The 21,709-nt window shown below is 35.2% G+C and overlaps 1 protein-coding gene across 1 annotated transcript in view; it reads right to left on the bottom strand.

The window, feature by feature from the left end:
- LOC138714822 (phytanoyl-CoA dioxygenase, peroxisomal-like) overlaps positions 1-20,146 on the bottom strand; it is a 30,333-nt gene extending 10,187 nt beyond the window's left edge. The window contains exons 1-6 of the mRNA XM_069846987.1: positions 19,808-20,146; positions 17,861-17,975; positions 12,182-12,345; positions 10,136-10,301; positions 7,496-7,609; positions 2,012-2,161 (exon numbers count right to left, since the gene is read on the bottom strand). Of these exons, the coding sequence (XP_069703088.1) occupies positions 2,012-2,161; positions 7,496-7,609; positions 10,136-10,301; positions 12,182-12,345; positions 17,861-17,926 (660 nt within the window). The 5' untranslated portion in view covers positions 17,927-17,975; positions 19,808-20,146. The remainder of the gene's footprint in view (positions 1-2,011; positions 2,162-7,495; positions 7,610-10,135; positions 10,302-12,181; positions 12,346-17,860; positions 17,976-19,807) is intronic.
- Between the last annotated feature and the right edge of the window lie 1,563 nt (positions 20,147-21,709).

The following is a 21,709-nucleotide window of genomic DNA, read 5'->3' as shown; positions in this document are numbered from 1 at the left end:
TGTTAAAATTGAAATTATAGCAACGTGTTGCTCATGACTACCAGTACGATCCTCTGTAGATCATGAGAAAATGTTTCTTATTCGTGATATCAGGTTAGGTTAGGTGAGTTCGTAATTAGGCTTCCTGACATGGTAATGTATTGTAATTAAGTATCCTAATAGAGTCAGTCATTGTAAATACTTGTACCATATTTCAGATGGATAGCTAAAAATTGTGAGATCAGTGATTAATTACATATAACTGCGTATTTGAGACTATGTCTCCCCTTAAGAACTAATACGTGCATAAGCATTTTAATTAGGTCTCCGAGGGAATTGTTGCAAATTAAACCGCAGTGGAAACGTACTCTGGTTGGCCTTAAAGGGCTATGCGAAGCGAGTTCCTTCCAGGAAGCCTCTCACATTCAGGAACCTCATACTAATTAACAAAGTAATAGATTTTTCATTTCAAGTATTAATAATTATTATTTAGTTTTCAAGGCTCATTTTGTCCATTCTCATGGCAGCAGGATAATGTTTCTATGCACGATTGACAGAGTTAAGACATACCTGAAAGCTGACAATCTTAGCATTACTCTCTAAGGCCGATATTTATCAACGCAGTAATATTTGCTGTTATTTTTGATTTCTAAAACTCCGGTAATACCATTATAATGAGCGTATTGTAGTATTTGTCGAGCAAAATAGTACATTATGCAACGAGCCTATAATGATAGTAATTAAGAAGCGAGTATGGATATTTATGAAACGAGCGCAAGCGAGTTTCATAATTTTCATACGAGCTTCTTAATTACCATTATAGGCTAGTTTCATACGACTTTTTATGCTCGACCATATTTCTAACTTGAAATTACAGTATTCAGATGTATACATTTTATTTTTATCTGACAAGATCGGAAGTGACCTTGTTCTAGGTCGTGAATTGTGAGATGTGCGCAGACGCGAAAGTATTGATTTTTTCCGAGGAACAATAATGTCATTGAGCTTGACTTAGTCCCGTTAAACTTGATAATATTATAATATTATAACCTTGATTATTGAATTCGACATTGAAAAATGAGATGACAAATTGAATTTATTTGAATATTATTTACAATTAACGCTAATTATTATAGTAACAGAACATAACCTTCTGCGACAGTATTGGATTTCCAGCCTCCGTGAATTTTCGCTAATTCTCTTTCGATTGCATATCCGAGAATAATCGATACTTGCGGTTTTATAACGGTACAAAGCTGACTCGTTATTGGCTGAACACCTGTAAGCTGAGTTGTCATTGGCTGAAAACACCTGAACTTTAATGAGTAGGTGTACTTTAATGACATGCATTAAAGGACTGCTACCAGGTGTATAATTACTACATTTCGGCATGGTCGAGCATAAAATAATTTAAAGAAAAGGGTCCAGTTATGTAGGTAACTGTCACGTGATTTCCCCCATTTCGACGACCCTGCGACATAGTCACCACTCTGTCGGACAGTATAGTGGTATTGCAAAATGCTAAAAATTTTAAATACTCAAATTTAAAACGACAAACGCGTGTGTAGTAAAAGTTGGTAGTACTGTGATACGAGTAGGCCTAATATTGTGATAGTTCTTTTTGAGAATTTATTACAGTTTTACTGAGCGAGAGGAAGATCGGTTTTTTGCGTCAACGTAATAAGAGAATGTTCGTGGACAAGTTGCTGCACAAAACCGGTCCTTCTCTTGCTCAGTAAAATCGTAATGAATTCTCAAAAAGAACTATCACAATATTACTCGTATCATAGTATTACCAACCTTTACCATATATTCACATACGGTGAACTGAGCTATGACTTCATAAGGAAGAGTTACCTAGAGCTTTGGAAAAGTTACCTAAGGCTTTAGAAAGGTTACCTAAGGTTTTATTATTTATATCTGCATGTTTGGAGCTCGTTTTGTGCTGTATTTGAGTCAACATTTTCGGTTAAAGTAGCTTAAATGTTATTTATTGATTGGAATTTTTCTTCCTAATAAATAAACTACTTACGTCCCATTTTGGATAGTCGTGAGGCAGAAGTTCTCCTTTGTGACTTCCGGGAATTACAACCAGGCAGCCATTATCTTCGTTCACCTTCTCCATTGCAGTCCATGTCGCAACAAGGCGATCCGCAGGTCTGAATGGGAAGTAGTGGAGATCCTGTTCAACATTTGAAAGTAGATTTAATAACATTTTTTATGGGATACGAGGACAAAGCATATTATCTCTTTATGAAGTGTTGAAAAAGACTGTTACAAAACTCGGAGCTTGAAAATGAAGAATACAGTACAGTAGCTAATTTTCACTCTCCATTTGTGTTACTATGAATGAATGGTCTAAGTATAAATCGTTTTAATAAAGGATGAAAATCCCTTTCGATCACTAGCATAGTTCAGGCGGTAGAATTTTTAACTCGTGATTCTTGACTACGCTTAGGCATTGGCTGATTACCAAGCATAAAACACTCAACCCTGACGCTTTCCTTAACTGAAAGGTAAATGACTGGTAATCCAGTGGCGAATCCATGAACTCATCTCACGAAATATCATCTGGCTATCATTAATTTCACTAACGCTGGATAACTTTTGTATGGAGTATTGTGTGCTGAAACGACAATACCTTTCTTGCAGTCTTTTCTCCCATGGTATTCTCTCCGTACACGGCACAAATCTTTCGAGCCGACTCCGCTGCCTTTGCTCCTCTATTAAACTCAAACAGAAGAATATGTCGGAAGTGTTCTTTATTTCCACTTGATACTCCATCTTCTTTAGTCCATGAACAGCACAAAATTTCTTAAAATCCGCAAAATTAAAAGCGGATTTACACGCACAACACTCCAAATAACAACTGACAAACGATAAAGTCTCCTAACAACCCAATGTTGTGACGACGAACAAAAGCACTATGAACTTACTCATCAACCTAATGTAATTCAGACAATCAGTTGTATAATACAAAAAAAAAGTAACTAATTATAAAAATAAAATTGTGACACTCCCTGGTGTAGCAATTTAACGCGCGTTACGTCGTTTGTCCGTTTCAGCATATGTATTGAATTCACATTATATCTAATTAATCGATTAAAATTGCATGCCGTGGATAATTGAGGCGTTCTCTGGAACAACAACTTTACTACAAAAGCTTGAATTTGAGATACAAAGCATAAATATTTTAGATCTGGTATAACAGCATTGCGCAGAACGACATTCAAATGTTTATAGACGGCGCTATGCTTTCTGGAGGAAAATAATCTTATCAGGCTGTAGCCGTAGATCGTCAAGTGCAAAGAGTTGTAAATCGTCGTAATGAGTATAAGGATAATGGTGAGATTACACAGTATTTACGAGCTTTGGGACATGATGTTTCAGGACATTTATTCTGACATATGTACTTGAATGAAATAAAGCTAGTATACTTTTTAATCATTTGTAATTTATTTGTATTTTATCAGAATTTCATAAAATATACAAATGACTTTAACTTCAGCTTGGGACGTACTGGCGTTTGGGACAAAAAATTGGATGAAAGTTACTGGTTCCATTTGCTTAGGACAAATCGTCATACATTCGACAGCGACAGACCTATAGGTCATCTAAGAAGGACCACAAGCCAAATCGACACATCTACTATTGTCCGACAGTGTTGCTCAATTCGCACATATTTCAGTCTGATGTTCGTAGACATCTTAATGCAACATTTCCTGGCCGATCGATAGGGCGAGGTGGATCAACTGCTTGGCCTTCACGCTCACCAGATCTCAACCCACTGGACTTCTAATTGTGGGGGCACTTGAAATCGCTTGTGTATTCGACTCCTGTGAACGATGTGGAAAGTCTCCGCCTGCGAATTGAGCAACACTGTCGGACAATACGTGCTACGCCAGGAATTTGGAAGCAGGTCCGGACGTCAATGTTACGAACTGCGGCCTGTATTCAGGCAGAAGGTGGACATTTTGAACAGTTTCTGTAAACAAATGTACACAGACTGAAACATTAATCAACTAATGCCTAAATTTGTAGTGCACAATGATCCTCCTTGCAATTCCTATACCGCGGAAACCAGGCATTTTCGGACCCATGTTCATATAACTTTTTTTTTCTTGTCTACATATGAGGAATCCATATCTGAAATTTGGCCCACTATTTTCGTTACATTCTGTATAAGGATCCATATAAGTGAATACAGTATCAGTTAAGAATAATGTAAATTGTGGCTTAAGGGACTTCTTATGCGATTCAATATTTTAATAGAGTATTAATAAAATGTAAACAATTTACCATAGGCGGACGAAATTTTGTACATTTGTCATTATTAACCAGATATGCCAGTGATCAAAATTTGTGAATATAGCTTCATGAGTATGGTAGTTATTGTTTTCACTATTGTGCACCCTTAAAAATGGAACATGGAAATTTCTGTATAAGTGCCCCCTTAATTTATTAGCTTATTTTCACTCGCCATAATTATGTAATTGAAGGGGTGAGAATGTTATAGTTCTAAGCCACACAGACAACATTTTATAGCAGAGCGTATTAAAGGTTTAGAGTCCTATGCTGTTAGGTGCGGTATCATAATTTCTTCGGAATGTACAGTAGAACTTGGTTCAAGGGACCTTGAAAATTATGTTGTTATAAACGAGTGTCGTAGTAACCGAGATTCATATTATCAGTCTAGTGAGGTGGAAAATGAAAAGTAATAAACATAATTAGGCTTATTTTAGATTTATGTATTCCCTTTAAAGCATACCATGAACACAATAAGATACATGTACAATTATAAATACAGTATTCTGTATTAAAACATTTTGTTCATTACTCACCAAACTTATTTACTGAGGAGTGACATAATCAGTCATTTTACTCTGTTGTCTCCTACCTTCTCCTAGCTTCATACACCCTCCTCTAGCTTCATAGAAATGTTCACAATTCTAATGGCTTCTAAAGTGTCACTCACTTCTTTTAGTGCCCATACTGCGTTAAAATGCGTGCATTTAGTGAAAACTTCCTGTCGAAACTAACTGCACGCAGGTACCGTTAATACCGCATGAATTCGGGCGGATTATAATGGGATGGGGAATCTGCCTGCATTCCAGAGGTCTATGATAGAAGGGAACAGTAAAGGGTTTGCCAGATTTCAGCAAAATATTTCTTAAAATACTGTACTTTGGTCCTTAGAAAATTATATTCCAAACTGAGGTTGAAAACGACGTTATATGCGAGGTAGACGCATATACGTTTGTCGTATTAAGCAAGGTAGAAAAGCATATGTCTTATGGGGAATTAGTTGGGACCACAGAATATTTGACGTTATAGGCGAGGTGTCGCACAAAAAAGAGGTCGCTATAACCAAGTTCTACTGTACTTACGTCATTTTTGAGTAATTTTTATAATGTTTTACTAGTAGCTTCCTTCTATGTGTACGAAATGAACTCGCACAAAAAACATTTTTGTTAAAAGTGTGGCTTTGGACTATCTCATTTCCACTAATTTATTGTCGATCACATATAAATAACGTTTGATAGATTTACAGTGACACATGCATTAAATACTTCACTCTACTATCTTAAGGAGTATGAAAGATTGATAGTTTCTTATTACTACGAAAGTAAATATATTGTCCATATTTGTCACTGTAAATAATGCTTACAAAATCTAACTTATAGTGACCTCACACGCTCATCAAAGAACTACGAAGTGACTGTTTAAAGTGGCGCACTGCCGAGTTTTGTAATTTATGCAATACTGTCATTCTATATTATTGAACATGTTACGTCAGTTAGACATCGCTAAAATACATGCGCACAACTTTGCTCAAAACTTTATATTAAAAATATCCTCACAATTTCTTTTTATTTACAGATAATTTCTACTTTTACCAGACATTTGTCTGGGCTTCACATAAATATGATCAGTTCCCTAAAAGTTTAAAACTCAAATTACAATTGATTTATTTAATATATTAGGTTTCACCTACGTTAGGCATTTCAGCCCGAAAGAGCAGACGCTCGTGCTCGGACACAGTTCAGTTTACTTACACAGAATATTTTACAAAATTGAAGGGTGTTCATACAGTGCAATAGCATTAATATGGAGTAAAATAGGACAGAATGTAATAATATATGCAAATATAGAAACTACGAAAGTCTGTTTGTATTAAACTTAAATTTTAAACTCAAAGAGCGTTAATTCAGTAGGATGGCATTAATATACTGTAAAATACAGAGAGCATATAAGGAAACTACAAAAGTACATGTGTATTAAACATCAGTTTTAAACACAAAGAGCGTTCATTGTATTGTATTTATTAACATTCCATGGTATTCATACATGCTTACATCTAGAATATGGAACAAGTCAAAAGAACTTAATACTATTATAAAATCTAAATTTATAGTCACAGTCTAGATGAAATATATATAGACGGGATTTACAATATAGTCTACTAGTACAACACAAAGTTTTAGTATCAATTTCATGAAGTGTTATTGAATGTCATGAATTCACCTGCAGAATAGAAGGCGTGAGAAATTAGGTACTTCTTTAATTTGGCCCTAAATAATTTTATGTTTTGAGTTTCATTTTTTATATCGATAGGGAGGCTATTAAAATTTTTACTGCCATATAACGCACTCCTTTTTGATAGCACGATAGACTTGCCGATGGAGTATGAAAGTCATTTTTTTGACATGTATTTATGCTATGAACTGTTGAATTAGTTACAAAGTTTTCACGATTACATACAAGGAAGGTTATTAATGAAAAGATATACTGACAAGCCGTGGGCATTATTTGTAGTTTTTTTTTGAAAGTAGTCCTACACGATTCCCTAGATTTGGCACCTACTATTATTCTAATTACTCTTTTTTGTAATAGAAATATATTGTTACTATCTGTGGAATTTCCCCAGAATATTATTCCAAAACTCATTACCGAGTGGAAATATGCAAAGTATATTGTTTTTCAGATATTGATATTTACTATCTTTTGCATAGATCTAATAGCAAAACAAGCTGAATTTAGTTTGGGGGTAATTTCTTTAATATGATTTTTCCAATTTAACACATTATCGATTTTTAAGCCAAGAAATTTGGTTGTTGTTGTTTCTAATAGGGATCTATTATTAATTATTGCGCTAGAAATTTGCGACGTTGAATTTGGACAGGATTTAAATTGAATTATATTAGTTTTGTTACAATTTAATACTAATTTATTGACTGAGAACCAGTCACATGTTTTGAAGAGAATTTCCTCTGTTGAAGATTGGAATGTGTTGGAGTTATTGGCTGTAATTACTATACTTGTGTCATCTGCAAATAATATGGGATGACCTACATCTTCATTACGATAGAATTAATATAGAGTAAAATACAGACATAATGTAATAATATATACAGATATAGAAACTGCAAAAGTAGGCCTACATAAGTATTAGATTTAAATTTAAATTTTAAGCTCAATGTCCAAACTGTATATATGTTAAAAGCTTTCCAATTACCTGATGCAACGGATGTTTTGATGTCATTTTTCCTGAATCTGGTGGCTTGTTGATAATCATAGAATTTATAGCTCTGATATTGGGTCCAGTGAAACATTCAACGTAGTCCAGTAGCTGTTAGAAACAAACGAGAAAAACATTTCATTATTACTGTGCACTTAAATATTTAACTTGCATCAATTCTAGTTCAGTCATTATGTGGAAATGGTATAAATAACGAAACTGTTGAGTTTAAGTGATGGAAAAATTTGCGTGTAAATGTAGTTCTCTAGGAAAACATATGAACCAAAACCGGATTTCTTTAAACAATTTTTCATCTGGACACAATTGAAATTATGGGCGTATTCGTTGGAAGCCCGAGTACTAGGCTATAGCAAAGCATTTTTAAAATTTTTGTGAACTATTTAATTTACCGAGAACAATCTGTAAAAAAATTGTCGTTAAGTCATCTATTCGGATTTTGAAATAACACATGTATATATAACAACAGCACATAATTTGAATGTTTTACAATTTTGTTATATACAGGATGAACCGTAAGTAATGTCATTAATTTCGGTCTTATTCTTTGAGATATTTCAGTCAAAAAATTTGATAGCATTTTGTTCGATTATGCTCTTTTCGAGATAAAAGTTGTTTTATTTGATATTTTGCATAGTGTATTTTGGGAAAGTTATTAATAGATTCCCAATATATTCAGTCAGCTTAAGAGAACAGTGTATGTAACAAATATAAATGATACTCGGGAGGAAATTAAACGCAGAATAAATATGGGAAATGCCTGTTATTATTCGGTTGAGAAGCTTTTGTAATCCAGTCTGCTGTCAAAAAATCTGAAACTTAGAATATATAAAACAGTTATATTACCGGTTGTTCTGTGTGGCTGTGAAACTTGGATTCTCAATTTGAGAGATGAACAGAGGTTAAGGGTTTTTGAGAATAAGGTGCTTAGGAAAATATTTGGGGCAAAGAGGGATGAAGTTACAGGAGAATGGAGAAAGGTGCACGATGCAGAACTGCACCAATTGTAACCTTCTATTGCAAAATCTTGTATCAAAGAATGAAGGGATGAGTGTCTCGGCATTGCAAAATTCCAGATGGGCTTTATGGAAGGTCGCAGCACAGTTGACAACATATTTATTTTGGATTTACTAAAACAGAAACAAATGTCTAAAAAGGGGGAGGGGGAACTGCACTGCGCTTTCGTGGATTTTCGAAAGGCCTTCGACACTGTGGGGACAGAAGAGCTTTAGTATAAATTATGGATGAAAGGGATGTCGGGTAAGATGATTAGCGCGCTTCAGGGGATATATGATAAAGTGGAATTTTGTGTTAAGTACGACATGAACAGAGTATCAGTCGCAGAGGTGTGAAACAAGGTTGCATACTTACTTTTAGCCTGTTTATTGACGGTATAATGGAGATTATGTTGCGAGAAGAGATTGACGCCCCCGTCGTAGGGGACGTGAATGTTCCAGTACTGTTTTACGCTGACGAATTCACTGTGTGTTCTAGAAGCGTTAAGGGATTGCAGAAAGGACTTGAAAAGCTGCAAATATACTCTAGAGACTGGGGATTGAAAGTAAATACTGAAAAGACGAAGACTGTGACCTTCAAGAACGGATGTGTTTACAGTAAAACAGAGACTTGGGCATACGAAGCTCGAGCAATGAACAACGTGAAAAGTTTTATTTACTTAGGGGTAACAATACGATGAAAGAAAAATGGAATAAATATATAGACTACAAAATACAGGGCACTGATAAAAGCGATGGAAATGCTGAAGATACGTAAGAAAATCCCGGAAGTCCCTATAAATTTATTAGATAAAGTATATAACGCAGTAGGAGCAGCGTCATGGTCTAGTGATCAGAGCTTCTGGCTACAATTCATGAGGTCCCGGGTTCGATTCCCGGTTACAACACAGGAACTTTTCCTTAAAGGGGATTGATTGTTCCTGTGTTCGTCCATGGTCTGGAAATTAGATTAAGTTTAGATTTAAGATCTCTCCTGTCACTTCATATTCATAATCACCCTATCATCATATCATCGGAGCAACGTAACTCCGCCTTCCAGGCTCCCCAATCTCAAAAGTGTGTTACAAATAAGCCATTGCCAGGAGAGAATTACAGAAATGTAGAACGACGACCTGGTGACATTGGTTAAAGAAAAAATATGTAACACGGTAGTTAGAGATCTACAATTATGTATGGGGCAGAAATTTGGGGTTGGGGACGAATTGAAAATATTAACCAGGTACAAAGCGACTTTTTAAAACGGATAGCGGCGGTGGGGAGGGTAACGACTAACAGCGGAATCCTAAGAGAATTCGGGCGCCATAAAGACTCAATAGAATGCAATGAAGAACCCCATTGTTTACCTCAAATAGTGATGTTTTTCTTTTTTACCTCAAATATTATAATATTTGTAACACTTTGAAGTTTGAAGTGACTATTGTCGTTATTTAGTCAACTGTTCGAAGACAGGTTTGAATCTCGTAATGACACCAATAAGACATAGTCATGAGGCAACTAAGCCAAGAGACAATGTTATTTAATTTCAGATACTCTCTCATTCTCTCTTACTGCTATTTTTTTATTTTTGGACGATGAGAAAGAGTACAAAATCTAGATAACGTACCTTGGGATGCAAAATGTACTTGGACAAAACTTCATCCCAAGCAATATCTTGCACTTTGTAATACAGTAGTTCGCCTTTAACCTCTGTGTCTTTCAAAGAAACCTCTTTCATGAGAGTCATCGTTCCTTTTGGGATTCTGCCTTCACAGATATCCACGAACCTTTGGCTGGAAAAGTAGAATTGGCCGTAATATTTAATCATTATTTAAGCAAACTTCTGGTGTCTTTACTTGCAAATATTCCTTGATGTAACATATATGTATGCACATATATTAACATGTTGGCATGACTATTTTGCAAACTTCTAATGATAGTAAACTAAGTGAAATTTAGAGGATCTAAAGAAATATATGAAGTTACAGCCACGCAATAATTCCATATTGGATGGTGAACTGAAAAATAGCTAAATAAACTAAGTGCGTAAAATATTGATAGATAAAATATGACAAAGAATGACAAATTTAATAAAAATGTATACATAATCTGCTGCATCAATAAGAAATATGAGAACGCGATTTTAGATGCTGATCAGTAATCATGCCTAGATGATTCCCTATCATAAAACTAAAATTGTAAGATTTTTAAAAGCAACATTACTCTGCTTCTTCAGGACTGACACATAGCATACTCACTCACTTTAGGTAATGAAATTACAGTTATGTTGGTTTGAGTATTTTTTTTTGTTTGCGTTTACAAATGGGGGGTAGGGTATAGGTCCATGATAAGAGAGGTAATTATTCCTTTTCCTCTTCCTGATCAGTTTCAGCATCGTTCTTTCTTCACCCATTCAACACTTCATTTCTTATTCCGTCCACTTCACACTCTCCATCCTTCTTCATAACCACATTTCAAATGCTTCTAGTCGCTTCTCTTCACTTCGTCGTAATATCCATGTTTCTGCCCATTACGACGAAGTGAAGAGAAGAGACTAGAAGCATTTGAAATGTGGATATGGAGAAGCATCACTTTAATATTGCCAAACCACTAGCGATTACAAATTTATTCAAACGAGTGGTTACACAGATCCGTAGCTGCTTTCGATATAATTACTGAGAGTTGCCACGCGGCACGACCAATTTTACACGTAACTTCGGCGTCCTCATACACTTAGCGAGTGGAAATGGTTTCATTGGGCGTGGTCACACGAGTTACATTGATTTGGGGCTAACTACTAATAACCTAGTGTTGTTATAGTAAGCATTTGAAATTCTATCATTTGTTGTTGTTTCACCACGGATCGCGGAACTGGTACCCATACCGTAATGGATGCGGAGAAAGACGTATTCTACGTAAAAAAATAGAGGGAGCTACGAAGAAAGGCTATGGTTTAAAGAGAGCTCTAATGCTGCTGCTGATAATCTTGATGATGATGGTGGTGGTGGTGATTATGACTGATAGTGATGATGATGTACTAAAAGAGGGCGTATACAGAGAGTATAAGAAATACATGCATACATTCATATCCGAATCAAAAAGTTTCCGATATATATTATTTTCGCCGAATTGAATAATGTTATGTGGTATATTTCTGTTTCCGGTGTTGGCATCATTCATGACGTCACTTCCGAAGAAGTTTCATGATCATAGTCGTTGTTGTTGTTGTGTGGCAACTGACTTCTTGTTCGTCACCTTTCAGAATGTGGGATACAGAGCACAAATCTTCTTCAGGGACATTAATAATGTTATTAGAAGCTTATGGTGAAGCAGTAATAAAAAAAAAAACGCAGGTCTATGCCTGTCATAAACATTTTTTTCTGAAGGTCGACCGGAGCGCTGTTCATCTTTGATAGCGGTACTCATTTCATTCTGAAATGCGAAGAACGAATATCACACAAACAGCCAGTTGCCACGCAGCAGCAGCAGCAGCAGCAACAATACATACATACATACATACATACATACATACATACATACATACATACGAGAATAGGCGTGTTTGTTAGCATAAATTAACTACATGAGAGAAGATTTAATAAATATAAATATTATGAATAACGAGAACATTTAAATTATTTTCACAAATGGGAGAATGAACTGTTGGTCTTACCGGCATTCTTCTATCAAGTCATCTTCAATTATTTTTGGAATGACGATGTAACCGTTTTCTTCATAGAAAGCTCTCTGGCTCTTGCTGAGAAGTGGATTATTTAACGTGTAGCTGAAAGACTCTGTAGATGGGTAAGTTTCTGCTGAAGCTGTCTGGGAGAAGCCCTGATACAGCGTTAAGGAATAAAAGAAAGAAAACTTGATACGTTTTACACATAAATTACAAATTATGCACACATTGGTAATATTTATTACAAAGCAGTTTGACTGAACCTGATTAATGTTGTTCCAGTAATTTGCGTAGGACTTTTCGTACATTGAAAAGTTTGTCCAAATAAAATTTTGATTGTTATTTTTGGTTTTAAAATTAAGATTAGGGATGTTTAATTATAAACAAAAAATACGGATCATCCTTACACAAGGGAATAAATTAACCAATAAAATGGATGGAGATACGGCAGAAATGCGAGAGGGGCTTGGGAATATAGGCCTACTCCTACACGTTAATGAGCGTTATCAAAATTTAAATGATGAACGCTGGACTTATGAGTAAGATTTCGACTCGCCTAAACAAACATCCGCAGTTTACTTATGTTGCGGAAGGAAGAACAAAGTGCCTCGTATTTTCCCACATTTTAGTTCTCCTACATAATTCAAAGAAAATACAATTCTAAATTTCAGTTTTTACTAAAATAATTTATTTGTTCGATTTTAGCTCTTCAATATCCTCTGATTGAGGTGTGAATTAACGGGGGGGATGGAGGTATTTCCCCTCTGTTGTAAAGTTATCGCCTTCTGATAAATTCATATTAACATCCCTGCCAGGGATAACTTCTATCCCCTCCCCCACAAAATATAATTGTTTTAATACGAGTGTATGTACTTTATAAAGTACAAAGTAAGCAAAGAAAATAATATTTCTGTATTATCATCACCGTCTAGCTGACACAATCAATAACTTAGGAATTACACGTCTTATCTTAAGCCTGTTCACGGACATAATTATTATTATGATCAAGATGGAAGACAAGCAACTCAGAGCGACCAAGCGTTGAGCCGTATCGTATGAGGATAATAATAATTTTATGTATGGTATTCTCATCTAGCATTCTATCCTCCCCTCATCAGAAATCTTAATTCTACGCTGTGTACATCTATTATCAAGCAGTACATCTCACTTGACGATATGTGTCAGAGGAAGAGAACAATAATCAGAAGTCTGACTAGTGTAATATGTAGCTAGTGGGCGATCTATGCAATGGAGGTGGAAAGGAACTGGCCACCTACCTCATTATCTCCTGGCCTAGTTGCCTCATAAGTGGTACCTTCTTGGTATCACTTGTAAGGTTCAGCCCTGTCTTCGGACTGTTGACTAAACAATAAAACAATTGGAATAAGAAGAAATACGTAGAAGGCTTTGTATATGTTTCCGGCGGAGTACGAAATAGTACGACTTTATTAACTCAGTCTTTCATGTATGGATAATCCGTATTTTTTAAATTCATATCTAAACATGCTCAATCTTCATTTTAAAACGGAAAGCAATGTGACTTAGTTTCTTGTCCCAGCATTTCGTCACACAAATTCAACAAACAATATAGTAATTACAGTCACCTTTTGTTGTGCGTTTCCTAAGTAACATTGTCCGGTTTATCACAACGCTCCGCTTATAAATCGTGAGTGACGTTCCACGCTTCATTCCGACCAAGAAAGGAGGAAAGAAAATTATATAGAGGTACTGTTTTATAAGTAGGCTTCGTAATTCATCTACCTATAAACTGGAATGAAGTTGCTTGATTCGAAGTATATGTGACGTCACAGCGCAGGTACAGGTACGTTCGTATACAAAATAGTTACGCATCCTCTGCCCTCTTCCTCTAGAAAGTCAAAAACGGGACGCAGTCATAGTGAATAGTCTTATCGATCACTGCTCTTATTAGTCGTATTATTGAAGTAACTACATCTTTGTGTTATTATATTATTATGATGTACATATATTTCCGTGCAAGAATTCTGCGTTACCATATGATGAAGGATGGATAGAACTGCGGGGATTCGATCCGTCATCGGAACTGGAATCCGGTATGGCTTAGTGGACAAAGCATCAGCACGTAGAGCTGAAAACCCGGGTTCGAGTTCCGGTGCCGGAGAGAATTTTTCTCTGTTCTATCCATCTTTCATTACATCTTTGTGAGTGATTGAAGGTTCATTACAGAGGTAAAATATCTTAGGTAAGACGCTCGAGCGTGTAATATTGCAAGACATAGTTGAGGACATTTTAACTAATATTTTCACTGTCAATGTAGGCAACATTACATATAAATTGTGTAAAATAAACGTAAAAGTGACAAAAACAGTGCACTGAAAGACACTGCAATACCAAAAGGCACAGAAAGTATACTGAGTGCAACCCAAAAGACCAGTACCATAAAAATCTGAAAATTATGAAGATATTAACTCGACGTTTAGCATGCATTTGTGTAGCCTACCATGATGTTCAGTGCCAACACACCAATTAATAAATTAAATAATCTACATTTTAGGGAATTTCTAGAAAATTATATAGAAAATTAGTGGGTTTTCAGTGATGAGCGACATATGCAATATCTTAATGAAACACGAAAAAATCAGACAATAGGAATATCTTGTACTACATCATGTACCAATAACGTCATGTGCTATTGAAAGAATTTCTTGCGATGTAAAAGTCATTTCAAGTGATCTCCGCATATGTTCAAGTTCCTTAACTTACGAATGCACGTTGTTATTCATTACAAAGATCACGACGTAAATGAACATCACGGCTCAAGCATGTGTGTTCTAGTATAGCTTCAGAATGTCGGGAGTTGACTGTACCGCACGAACACGCAGCGACGACCTGTTTGTTTATATCCTTATCCGTTGCATTACCTGAGTTCGCCGTACTACATAGCCAAATGTGTCTTTAACTTCAATCTTTAAGTAGCTGGAATACAAAGCCTATTTATAAGTAATGGCGATTTTGGAGCAAAATTTTAGTTGGAATGTGTGTCGAAGTTCAGATCACATATAACAGATTGATCACTCTTATGGGATTGAAGGCAACAATTTCACTATGTTGTCATCCAGCTACTGTAGAAAAAGTTAGGGTCCAAGCCATTCTACTTAGAACTAGTTCTAAGACACTATATTAGAATTTTAAAATGATCTCAAGTAATTAATTAAATTAACCGTTGTTATTAAAGATTGAAATTTCAGGGAAGATTCTCCTGACGTCCATACATATATTCCTGCTGCAACAATACTAAATTCAGCATTTCTTTAAACACTGTACTTCAATGTTGTAGGCCTAATACTATTTCTCTAATGTATTGTGATATCGAATTAACTTATCTTGTCTACAATTTCACCAGCTTCCTTCCACAACATTTCTTTTTTATTTTTTAGAACTCAAACCAAACACGACAGGATGATTGGAAACATAATTAAAGTTTAATAATTTATTTGTGAGAAATTGCTAAATATACCATGTTTTGCAGCCATCGTGTTTATCGTCATTCGTTTGTTTTACAAATGAACGACGATCGCTGTCAATTTGAAGCCAAGTCAATGAGCGTTCACGCTGAACGTTGTAAAGAAACCAGCCATTTACACCTAGAGCTAACCGAGCTGAGTTTTTCGCTCGGCGATAATCGCCGTAACGGAACCATTATTTTGTACCTGTGTTTCTTATTTGAAGTGAAGCATGTCATACTGTTTAGACGAATAAAGGGGCATGATTTCATGACCTCGGCACTAGAATGAGACGGTACGATTGGTATCAAGATCAGACCGTCATTTACTCCCGGGAAAGACTACCTATGTGCTCAATTTGACAGGAGACTGAAAATCAAAGCTAGGCGGTTGGAAATGACTGCGTTAATAGAATAATTTGGTAGCGAGCACGTTAATAGGAAAGAACATGCATTTTATCAGAAAGAAGGAGAAATTTTTCATTTGAAACACTTAAAATGTTTACAATTATTCATTAAGCTTATAACGTGTAGAGACTTGTAATGCATTCTTCATAATTTTGTTTTAAGTTTGTGCTGACATTTAAGTTTTTTTGTTTGATAGTTCCAAACTTTAATTAGCTCTAAAGTCTCTAGATGCATTTTATTTATTGTGTAAATCAGGTGTAGAAAAATGCCGAGCGCTAGGTAGCTATGGCGAATAAAAAAGTTTGTCACGCCTGTTCAAAATGTTTTAAGAATTAAATTTCTTTTATGTTTTTTACTGGCGTAAAATACAAGTCACTTTACTAGGTATAGGAGGCAAGAAAAGTAGTTCATCCATTTATGTAAACTAGGAAATATCGCAATTTTGAGTTTGATAATTTTCATTAGGTTTTTGTTTAATCAAAATACAGTACTGTATTAACACTTAGTGTTTTTACACACGAATTGAGCTATCCATTCGGACGTATTAATTATGCAGTGTATATTGTACTGTTACAGCACATTATATATTCAATATAGAGAATGAAGTTAAATTGAAAAATAATCATAATATGAATATTTAAACACATTTTTTTTATGGTGGCCGTTCATTTCGATACAGGCTTCAGTTCTTTTGTGCATATTATCGCACTATAGACTATTGTACCTAATTCCAATTACCAGTTTCGTCCTTCGTACGAGTAACTCATGTTGAAATAATTCTGTACCTACTCTATAAAAGAGTACCTTACGTACTGTAAATTCAATCTTCACTTATCCGAAAAGATAAAATTACTCAGAAATGCTATCTACTGTCCGTTCAAGTGGTTTTGTCGCAGGGTCGTAGAAAGGGAGGGGGATCACATGACAATTACTTAACGAGGCCCTTTTATTTAAGTTATTTTAAACACTTGTATAATATTACGTAGACGTCCAATTCCTAACAGAAATTAATGTTTTCAGAAAAGAGCTAAGACAGCCCAGCTACTAGACTTAACAGAGGGGCGAACAGAAGCAGGTGGGGGAAACCGGGATGCGGCGTAGGCAAACGGACGACAGTACCTGTACGAAAATATGATTCAATATTGAAAGCTCTTTCGTCACTGGAAAACGCGAACATATTTCTGGAACGTACTATACTCACTAACTCAGTACTGCTTATGCGCCCTCGGCTCTGTGTCGTAAACGGTTGGAAGTTTACTAGTAGAAGGGGAGGGAGTGAAGTACATTAAAAAACTCAGGTACAATAAAAATTGAAGTAAAAATAAAATGATGTCCCTGTACTTCTTCCTATGGAGAACACATCACCACACAAACCACAACTACAATAATATAAAAATATACATGGAAATTCTAAACATTGAACCGACAAGCCAGAAACTAAACACACTACCATACGGCATATACGGACATACAAAAACGCATGTAGGACATATATTCGACACTCAATTAAATTTCAGAACGCACATCCTTTTCGACACTACACTACCGATCATAAACAACCCCACCAAGGCAAGAGCAAGCAGAAAGCGGAAACAAGCGTAAGGCTTCAGTATAAATCTGAAGATGTTGGAAACAAGCCGGAATTAGTAATTAAAAGCTTGAATATCAACACAGGAAAGTTTAAAAAGTAGTTTATCTAAAAAATTTAAGTCATTAGTAACATTCCATGCTAGGCTAAGGACTTATCAAAATCCTCGTACAAACAGCTTTGTGAAGGATACGGGAGTACACACAGCATCACGTCCATGAAGGTGCTGAAATATTATCTTCATTCTTTCAGCTGCCATAGTGGTTAATCAAATTATATGCTACAACTAGCCGTACCCGTGCGCTCCGCTGCACCCGTTAGAAATAAATATAAAGTAATTACATAATTAAAATAGGACATTTGATCCAGGAAACATTCGTGTTTGATAGAAGGTTAAATCGTTTAATATGTTACTTAATTATATTGTATTTAAATAATTAAAATGCGATAATTTTGGTCCAGAGACCACTCATTGGTGCAATGACAATTCCTTTAACATGTTTCTAATTTTTATTACATGCATCCATAGTTTAATGAACATTGACATCATTTAGATTTAATGTGTATACTTTATTTTACTTGTTATAGGTTTCCATTGAATTATGGTAATAACTTAATTTTAACCCTTGTTTTCTACGTATTCAGTAAATGGCGTTTGGCCCACTATGGTTCTGAACCCTTCAAATAACTTAAATTATATTATATGATATTGCATTACATATATTATATTATATTATATTATATTATTTTATATTATATTACATTATATTATATCAGAAGTTACTGTAATAACATTATAGCATTATGTCCATCTAGAGAAACTACACTTTCCAATGGTGAAATAATAATTAATTATACAAATCGGTTAATTTAGCTTCCGATATTACTTCATACAAACACAGAAACATTCTCTGTAGGCTATCTTTCATAGCTTTCGATTGTTGCTGTCCAAGGCCCCTTATAGACGAAGTCATTTGTTTTTTTATTTCATTATACGGCCTTAGATGACAGTTATTTTAATTTTAAAACCATTTATCTCATAAAATATCAGTCCTATCAAAATTTTTCAAGAAATAAAACTTATCGCAAATTATTTTTAAAGAAACTTTTGTTATGTAACATTTTTCACAATAATCAATAATAAGCGAGATATTTCGATTTATTTAATTCAGGCCCCCTTATAACCCCCCTTTTAAATAATGTATTTTGAATGCCATATAGCCTAAAATCTAAGTTACAACGAACATAATTTATATTCCAATTTTCATCGAAATCCGTTCATCCATTATCGCGTGAAAAAGTAACAGACAGACAGACACACAGACAGACAGACATACAGACAAAAATTTAAAAAAGCGATTTTCGGTTTCAGGGTGGTTAATTATATATGTTAGGACCAATTATTTTTGGAAAATCGAAAATTACCAGAAACATTTCGGCTACAGATTTATTATTAGTATAGATGTTACATAAATAATAGATATAGTAACTTACATTGACAAAACACGAGTATCTTTACTTATTCCCATTTTATAAGCTAGAATTAGGATAAAAGTGACTTAAAATAATCATAGTTACCGGTACCCATAATGTGTACGAAAGAGAGACAGAAAGTTATAAATATTATTAATTTCATACAAGGTTAACAACTGTTAGTGCAGTTTCGCATCATTCAACCTCACTTTTATATCCTAGAAGGAATTTCTCATATTAATACTGAGATGTTTAACATCTTTCCTCGCTACGGGTACGAGAGCGCCGAAATTGCCGTGCCGCAATTTTTAGATGATTTTATTGATTTTAGGTCATTTTATAGATAGTTTTTTAGATATTTTTAGGTCCCAAAATCCGGGCCCTGCTAATGATACTTCTCACATTATGAAACTCACTAATTGGAATTCTAGAAAATCTCGTTGATGTCAGAACTGTATATTTTTTGTACTTGAGTATGATTATGATAGCGTAGCTGAAATTATTTTGTACCGTGTAAGAGTTTTCTCCGACTATAAAAAAATCTCTTTGTATTCGTTTAAGTAACAACAAGGATGAGAGTGATTTTAAACGATTCATAATCTGACAAGAAAATGCCTAAAACACACACACTCACTTTCATGACATACCAGCGTACTAGTATACTCACAGTTGGCTTGAATCTGTGAAAGTTGCAAATTTCCACTAGTTCTTGCACCAACAATGTTATTACACAAGTGTTGCACAGATGTCGTGAATCGATATAGCCAATTCGTATTTACTAAAACTCAAAGATTTACTTAAACCTTGATCCCTTTTTCGGTAAACAGCATAAAAGCAGGTACTAAAAGATTAAACCTAAGATCGGTCAATAAATGCACAGTGAAGAATTGGTTTTAGTTACTGTCGGAAATTACTTCAGCTATCAAGAGTCTTTACCATACCCTTGCAACTTAGTCAAGTGCTACAATATTTCTGAAAGTGCAGGTTTACCGCCACACTTTTTATCCTTCTGAACCAATGTGAATGCGCAGTCATCGCGTAAGTGGAGTGCGTAGTCGCTAAATGTATTAACATAATATATACCTGTACCAAAAAACTAGTATTCAGAAAAATAAAAACAGTAGTCTACTGGAAACTAGTTATGTTGGTTATAGCTGTCTCAAGGTCGTGAGGCAATAAATCTGTTTCAAATAAAACTGAGTAATATCTAGGTGCTTACTAGTTCTGTCCCATCAGATAAGCACCTGAAAGATACAGTACTGTCATTGCAAGTTATCTTGAACCTTACATCCCCTAAGTCTGTCTTTGGAACTGCTCGGTACAGCGTGTACTCATCAACGTAACGACACGGCAAGGATGCCCCTCCCTCGGGTAACGTGACTCTTTTCAAAAAACGTTGGTTCTTTTACTTTACGGCTCTCTACTGTAAAAGAACTTGGTTCAATACAGACATCAACTTCTCTCGATACTCCGGTTTTGAGAGGAGAACATAGTTTCGTAGCAAGCTTTAATTAACCTGTAATAAGTAAGTATTTAAAATATAATCGTGTGTACACTCCTCTCTCATCCGGGCTGAGGACCGGCAATGGAGGAGTTACTACAACTACTTCTATACATTATATAGGCCTGCATGACTTACACCTTCAGCTAATATGTACATATTCTTATAACAATATTTTACAGGCTTATTATTTGAATTTACATTAATTTACAATCATACACAATCCATATCCCTATCATTGCTGCCATCATCGCTTGTTCCAAAATTAACTATTTCGTCAATGGCATCATCCATTCGGAATTATCTTCTTAATACGATAGAATTCTTCGATTGTATCCCGAATAACATGTTGGTCGAAGTCGTCCACTTCAACTTTACATAAGTCTAATTCTGTAATGAAATAATATGTTTAGTAGAACTATAAGAAAATAATAACTTGCAACAGTAATTCATTATGTCGCTCTCAATACACGCACACTATTGTACATAACTATTATAGCAATAATTTCTAACATTACATACCTATTCTTTTCCGGAGTAGTGTGAGGTTCATTCGGTTGTAATTCAATATTATTTTTAATTCTCTTCACGGAACTAATACTTTTGCCAGAGTATTTAGCCGCTCTCTCATATTCCTTAGCATGAGGTTCCAGCAAATATTTGTTTAATTTTTCCTCCTCGCAATGCTTAATTTTATTATATTTGCGATAATTTCTCTTTCTCGGCTATGGATAACAGTGTTACTTTTTCTCCGCGGTGGTGTGATTTCACCATAATTACTACCCTGTGGTTGCTGCTCCATGGTAACACTACTGGTACGCAGTGAAGGAAATAGTACTGTGTTTCTTGACAAGAGATTATGCTGCGGAGCAAGCGCAAACAACTCAGTTGGCTCCACCCACGTTACGCGCTTCCTTCCCTCTGCCCCTCTGTCCCCGCTCAGAAGGTTCAAGATAACTTGCAATATCAGTACCAATTCGGTCAGGGGTTCAGAAAGGTTCAGTACTAATTCGGTCCGAACTATGCAGGTATAGACAAGTTATATATCAAAGAGACTGAAACCTTGAT

The sequence above is a fragment of the Periplaneta americana genome, chromosome 15 (assembly GCF_040183065.1).
Source record: "Periplaneta americana isolate PAMFEO1 chromosome 15, P.americana_PAMFEO1_priV1, whole genome shotgun sequence".
NCBI lineage: Eukaryota > Metazoa > Arthropoda > Insecta > Blattodea > Blattidae > Periplaneta > Periplaneta americana.
This window is presented reverse-complemented; position numbering and strand designations above follow the sequence as displayed.